At 47.8% G+C, this 7,251-nt stretch overlaps 1 protein-coding gene across 1 annotated transcript; it reads right to left on the minus strand.

Annotated features, from left to right (window-relative positions):
- Positions 1–448: 448 nt before the first annotated feature.
- LOC118172348 (C2 calcium-dependent domain-containing protein 4C-like) lies at positions 449–2,249 on the minus strand. The gene is made up of 2 exons (XM_035336192.1): positions 2,099–2,249; positions 449–1,885 (listed from the first exon to the last, which is right to left on the minus strand). The coding sequence occupies exon 2, from the start codon at positions 1,828–1,830 to the stop codon at positions 529–531; it is 1,302 nt and encodes a 433-aa protein (XP_035192083.1). The 5' UTR covers positions 1,831–1,885; positions 2,099–2,249; the 3' UTR covers positions 449–528.
- Between the last annotated feature and the right edge of the window lie 5,002 nt (positions 2,250–7,251).

Consider the following 7,251-nt stretch of genomic DNA (forward strand, 5'->3'; position numbering starts at 1 on the left):
GGAATACAAATCCTCCCCTCACTTCCTAGGAGAAAAGTTGTTTCCTAAACAAACCTTTCTCTCCCTCCCCAAACACAGGGCACATTAAACCTTCCTTTCTGTAAATGAGTGCTGTTTAAACGGTCTATTTAACTAATGTAATACCTAGGAGCTGTGAGAGTTCAGCGCCTGCTGTGTGCACATGCCACGTATGTGCTTATGGACCAGAGGGAGTGAAAAACAACCCTCCCACCCCCTCAAAGCCATATACCAAACAGCTTGGACTTGGTAACTGCTTGATGCTTTATCCTAAAGGCAAACGAGCTCTTCTCTCCCCTCCTCCACCTTCACAGGCAGAAGATTTGCTCCCCAGCCACCTTTGAATTCAGCACCAAATGCCTTAGAGAGCTTGAAGTGTTAAGTAAAATAAGGCACAACAGCATGAGAGCAATACCAAACAACATAGTGCTTTGAAGTACTCTTTAACAAAAAGAACCAAAACTTTATTCAGTACAAAACTTCCAGTATACAAAATAACTGTTTGAAGTATTACAAGGACAACATGCTTGTTAAAGACAATTCCCGTTCTCCTAAGGTGTAATCCCGTTTCATACTGCACCCTTTGTTTGTTGCTTTCATCCTCACAGAGAGGCTGTGAAGCTCTTCTCCTGTAACGCCATCAAAAAAGAAGTCCTCATTGAAGATGGGATTCCTGCTTCTCTTTATAACAGTGCTTCTCTGCTTCTGTGTTTTCCCTGGTACCAGGGAGAAGGTGATGCAACAGTTTATGGTTTTGGGGTCTACAGAGTCATCATATAAACCTTCTGCACTGATCAGGCGGATCCGCAGTCTTTCGTTTTCTGAGCAGTATTCAGCTGACAGCCTCAGCATGCCTCCCTTGTCCATTACCACTGTGCTCTCTCCCACCAGTCTCTCCCGGGTGTGGGTAAGGTCCAGGGGAAAGATGGGAGAACAGGACATGCTAAAGCTCCGCGTGGCAAGCAGTCCCTCTGAGGCTCGCCTGATGGCACTGGGGCTGTTATCAGTGGAGCTACTCTCTTCTGTAGACAGAGAGTTGTTCCTGGCCATGCTGGATTTGTTCTTGGCTTTCAATGCTCGGCAGAGCAATCCCTCTTGGCTTCGTGTCTTGACCAAGGAGCAGGGTTTGGGAGGTGATCTGCTGAGAAGTGGGGAGCTGAAAGGAGAGGAGTCGCTGGAGGAGGCAGTATCGCTGTCACAGGCACTTTGCCTGTGGAGGGAGAGGTGCTTAGGAGGCAACCTTACAGAAGCAAAGCTGATAGCAATAGGATTAGACATATTCCCTTTGCCACTGAAAGTGTTAGCTCTGGATCGAGGCAGCATCAGGCCGGGCAGAGCACCGCATGTGTCGCCATGGAAGATCGACTCCTTTCTCCTGGTGTGGGGACTCTCCAGCAACGTACAGAAGCCATAGGAAGTGGGGGCTCTGGGGAAGTGAGGCAGGGAGAGTGCCGCTTGGGACTGTGGGTCTGAGTTGGTGCTTTCTTCCTCCAGGGTTGGGATCTCTTCAGCACTTTCCACCTGGATGAGATGGGGCAAAGAAGAGCTGGAGCTGCAGTCAGAGGAATTAAGATCTGTGTCCTCCGAACCGTGGTGCTGGTGGGAGCCAGGGCCCTTCACAGGAACAGAGGTGGCCAGCCTGGGGGGAATGCAGAATTCCGGGATTCTGTCCGGGGTGAGCACGTTGGGAAAAGCAGCAGCCCCCAGGCGGCCTTTTTCTAGCACGCTTTGGCCAGGGGGCAGTCCCAGGAAGGCAGGGCAAGGGAGGCTTCTGTTTTCATGGGATGCTCTGATCTTTTCCAAGAACCACATTGCTGTAGCCAGCCTGGGCGTCCTCGGAGGGGAACAGCCGAAAGCCCAAATCCACCTGCAGACACAGAAACACAAAAGCACGTGAACACCTTTCTCGGATGCACAACAGCAAAGGGGGCAGCGGGGATACCGCGAGCGGCAGGACCGGCACCGGCGCAACCCGCGGCTCTGCAGCAAGCGGATCGCGCCGAGAGGACGAAACGAAGCCGCTCGACAGACCCCACGGCAGCGAGCCCTGTCTGAGAACAGGGCAGAGCTTTGCACGTACCTTGCCGACGGAAGCCGCGCCCCGCAGCCCTCTCCTGCCGCTGCCGCTTCCCCACACCGGCCGCCGGCCCTTTTCTAGCGGCGCCGGGCGCCTCCCACCGCGCCACCGGCGGAGGGAGGGAAGGAGGGAGAGAGGGGGCGGCAGCCCCAGCCGCAGCTCCAGCCTCAGCCCCAGCCCCAGCCCCAGCCCCGGCCCCGGCCCCGGCCCGGCCCTGCTCCGCGCTCCCGGGGGTGGCCAAACCTGGCCCCGGAGCCAGCCCCACAGCGCGGGGCCCCTCGTCCTTGCCCTACCGCCGGCGTCCCGAGGCATTAACTAACAAACCCGGGACAAAGGCGGGATTGTCTCAGTGCTCCTTTTCTTCTCGAGATCCTGGCGGGTGTCCAGCGTGAGAGCAGTAGGAAGCGTGGATTGCAGTTTTGCAAGCTCATTTAAAAAGAACTTGGTCTCTTTTCTGCATCGGGATATGTGCCCCCCTCTCCTTGTTATCTGCAAAGAACATGAGACGACCAAGCCCCGACCCCGTGTCCTATCACTGATGCTGAGCAGCAGCAGCAATGGGCATGCACGTGAAATGAGGAGAAAGACGAGGCAAAGGAACGCTCTGGCAAGTCACCTTGAAATGGAGTATCTCCAAAGCGCAGGCATGCGTGACCCTTAACAGACACTGCACAGAGCGGGTGGGATCCATTAACTTTCCCAGTGCAGCTCTTCGGTGCAGCAGGGCACAAATGGGCCTCTGCAAACTCTTTGTAATTACTCTGCAAGAGCATGAGAAACCTTAACAGCAAAACCAAAACAACCTGCCACAGAGGTTAGCCAAATACTCAGTTGAAGCTGTATGCCTGTAACACACTGACAATAGACAATTTTGTCTTTGCTTTTCTCCCTGAAGAGCTGAAGTTCATGTTTACTCAGTGCTTGGAATAGACTGGGTATACTCAGAGGAAACAAATCTAGTGGGTTTCAGGGGCAGGGAACATTTTGAACCTGCTGAAAGGTTTAGATAGGAACACACATTCTGGGGCTGAGCCTTGCCTCTCTCCTGCTTGTTTTACAACAACTAAATTTCACTTTCATAATAGTCCTCTAGGGGTTTAAGTGATGGGGAAAAAAATATGCCATGCTTTGTGAAAGAGTTCAGGACACCCCAAAATGTCCTAATAATGTTTCAATCGTTAGTACTTTTGCATTTTACTTCAGTGGGCTTGCTTGTTGTGAGTGTGGTTCAAGTCATCCCCGACCAAACTGAGAGGCTTGCAGGGGGGCTGGCCCTTTCCCCAGCTAACAGGACTTTTTGGTGGCATGGGAGGAGAAGACAAGGGGATGGCTCCTTCAGGAAGCAGAGCGTAGGGCACACACTGGAACTGTTTCAGACCAGGCAATATGATCCTATACGCATCACACCTTACATACCATGTAGTTTCTGCAAAGTGAGCTTCTTCCCAATGTGCACACCTCTGCTTTTAATAACAACAAGATTGGCTTCTAAAAATAGAGAAAAATTACGGAATTGGAGATTTTTAGTAGGAACATTATTACTTCCAGTGATGGTTCACACACGTTGTCCTGATAGAGCAAGTACAGCAACTAGCATCAGGCAGCAGTTACAGAAAGTAGCCGCCCTGTTTTAGGTACTTAGTTTCTGCTTAGTCTCTTGAGGCTTCCTGTACACCCAGTGGAAAATCCCTCGGTTTCCCCGAATCCCCCCTTCCCCTAAGGCCTGCACATTACAGCCATTTGCCAGATGGCTGGCGCGCTGGGAGCTCAGCAGCGCTGGAGTACTTGTACATCCCCCCTGGAAAGAGGCACTCAAACGGATGATTAGCTCTTAGCTTCCTGCGTTCAAAAGCTTCTCCTTTCCTTGATTAGTTTCAGACCGTAATTAAAAACCGCTGCCAACGAGGCTTCCTGTTGCTATAGCAAATTTCTGCAGCGAGCCACTTTGAAACCGGAAGGGATCTAGCTGGGGGCACGGCTTCACCTCAGCTCCCGTCCCGGTCCCTGCTGGAACGCGGGGTCCGCCCGGGGGCTGCAAGAGCCGTGACGGGGGTCTCTCTCCCGAGGAGAAGGTTGGGGGCCGCCGGCTCCATCCCGCCCCGAGCCCAGCGAGGGACCGGCCCCGAGCCCCCCCTGGTGGCCGCGCCGTCTCGGCCTTCCCTTCTGCCTGTCCCAGCTCCCTCTGGGGCTGGTTCGGGACTTGGCTTACCCCTGGTTGCAGTCTGCTGTAAGCAACAGCAGTGTGCTGCTTATTTATTAAAAAAAAAAAAAAAAAAAAAAAAAATGGTACGTGTATACCCCCCCACACAAACTACTCACCCTCTCCTGTTTCTGTCAGGGGAGGAGAACAACATTACCGTGCACAACTGCAAGGCCTGTGCAGCACAGCTGTTTTGGTAGAAGGTAACTGCTGGAGTAATGACAGAAATTCAGAACTGGTTTCCCAATCTTCACCTCTGGCAGTGATCGGTTCCAGGGGCTGGGTCCTTGCAGTGTGAGGGGAAAACTTACACGCAGGGGTAGGCAGGGGGTCACAGGGGGAGCGACAGGAGGCCTCGCGCAGCAGATGGGCAGCGGGGATGGGGAGTTCCCCTCGCAGGGGCTCAGCACAGCCGCCTCCCTCACAGCCCTGTGGAGGGGCTGAGGGTGGGCTCCCTGTTGAAGGCATCAAAGCCTGTGGAAAGGTGAGCTTGGTCACCACTCAGGCTCTGTCCTTCCTGCTCAACGTGTCCAGTCAAGATGAGTGGGAAGAGAAAGAAAAACTTCTGTTCCGCTGTAAATCAGGAATGTGCAAGGCAGGCATAGATGAGGGAACACAAAATCTGACATTCTTAAAGCAGGAGAAATGGTTTAGTGCATTATATTGCCTCACATGATATATGCAAAATTTCCCCAGGCTTCTGTGAGAATAAATAACCCTGTTCAGTTTTATTTTCCTAAAGAGAACAGCCATCACCCAGCTGTAGTTTTCTGAAAAAAAAGCCTCAACATACTGAGGCACTTAATTTTTTTTTCAGAGATCAATATTGTGAGCAAATATTTAGCACATTGATTCATTCGTGTCATTTTGACATAGGCAAAAGATAGCTACTAGCAGTCTGCTCACCATTTCCAGCTTAGATCAAGTCACTTTGCATAGCTTACATAGAAAGTAATGCAATGTATTACAGAGGTCCAGCAAATTTCATCTAAAAACTTTATCTTTCTTCTGTTATTTATTATTATCTTGGAACAGCTGGTATTTTACCTCACCAGCAAAGGCTGATTCCCATGCAGTTTTCTAAGATGTGTCTGTGCTCCTCTGAATGCGTGAATGAAACAACGGATGACTGCATGCTGCTTGGCAGCAAGAGCACATGAGTGGCAGGGCCTTCAGGCACATAGGGACTTTATGCAAAGTATCTCAAGTGCCTAGTATAATTCTCCTCCTGAGAGGCAAATCTGCTAGGTTGAACTGAATAATTCTTTCTTTGTCACATACTAGACAGGCCTGTGATGAGAAGCTAACACTTGCCATGAAGAATCCAAAGAGATTTTGCTGCCCCTAGTTCCACTGCCACTGAGCTCAGTCTGAAATACAGTACTACTTAGGAATCTAACCACATGTGGCTTTAAATGCTTTCTATGTTTAAAATGGAAATACACTGAATTCCAGGCAGTACCTACTTCATATTTATTTCAAATCTGAAAACATTTTCATTGTTTTCCATACATTTGATTCCTGTTCCCTGCATACATTCCAAGATTTAAGTCCCCATAAGGCAAAACAGGTTGAAACACTTAAGATAAAAACATGGTGTCCAAGTCCATTAAAATTCAGATGCTAACTGTGGAAAAGCCAGTCATCAACACAACTCAAGGAAATATTTTCCTTCACAACAATTTGTCTTTGGTGCCCAAGAATAGGTGAGCTGCTCTAGTCTGTTTTCTCTCTCACACATTTTAACATGAAGGTAGAGTAACTTTCACTAATTGCAATTTCCGTGCTCAGCTGTGTAAAGGAACTCTCAAAGCAGGCATGAATATGTATAAAGCTGGGAGGAGAAAAAAAAAAAAAAAAAGATAATAGCTCTAATGAAAAGGGGAATTAAGTTGGTCTTGCATTTTCTGTGTTCAAGAAGCCTACCAGTAATGACTAACATTCTTTTTGAAATTGCCTGTCTTCTTTAAAGCTTAAATGGGAAACATTTTATTCCATTCTCCCAAACACCAATAGAAGTTTGACTACAAACAAGCACCAGTAAATAATATTGATTTCTGATTAGCCTTGATTACATTGGTGCTAGCATATGAATATTTAGCACTGATTTTACCTGAAATGATAAAGAATACTCAACACAACTCCAAAGTACACCAACATCACTTGTCAACAGTCAATAATTGTACCCATCAGAAACCTTTTGCCTAGATTTTATTCTATTTGTGAAGCATAGAAAACAATATACTATTTTACAATGGAAATTTAGTTCCCATAACCACCACTAACAAGAGGGAACACTTCTGACATAGAGCAAGTTCTACCATAGGAAAAGAGCTGGCCACAGAGAAGGACAAATTGCTGGCTTTGCTTGCATTGACTGAATACCTGAAAGTAGCTGAATGTGAAAATTAATTCTCTATTATCATTGCCCTTGCCCTCAGAAAAGATTTAGAAGCTTTCATTTAAATTAATGCATCATTTATTAAAGTGCCTACAGGCAATAAATCCTGGGGAGCAGGCTGGCTTTTGATGGTAAATCATTTTTTTCAGTATTCCCTATGTCTCTACAAAGTCCATACCACTATATTGAAACCAACAAGATGAGCAGATTCTGAATACACATTCTTTTCTGAGTGAGTCATACACCTCTTACAACAAGGAGATAAGATACTACATCTGAATTCCTTTAAAATATAAAGGAAGAGATGGCTTGGGTATTACAGAGAACACACAGAGAAAGCATTATAAATATGTAGCAACTTTATAGACTTTAAACAGGAACTAAAAATTTTATACCAACCACTCAATGAACTGGAACATGCTAATATGAAGTAGCAGGTTACCAGACTTGTCTTCTGTCTGATGAAAGTAACGATTATGTATCCTGGGAAAAGCTCTGTGAAACATTCCTGGTGAAAGCTGGAAACGTTGAATATTCTAGTAAAACACCAATAAA

This window comes from Oxyura jamaicensis, chromosome 10 (genome assembly GCF_011077185.1).
Source record: "Oxyura jamaicensis isolate SHBP4307 breed ruddy duck chromosome 10, BPBGC_Ojam_1.0, whole genome shotgun sequence".
NCBI classification, from domain to species: Eukaryota; Metazoa; Chordata; class Aves; order Anseriformes; family Anatidae; genus Oxyura; species Oxyura jamaicensis.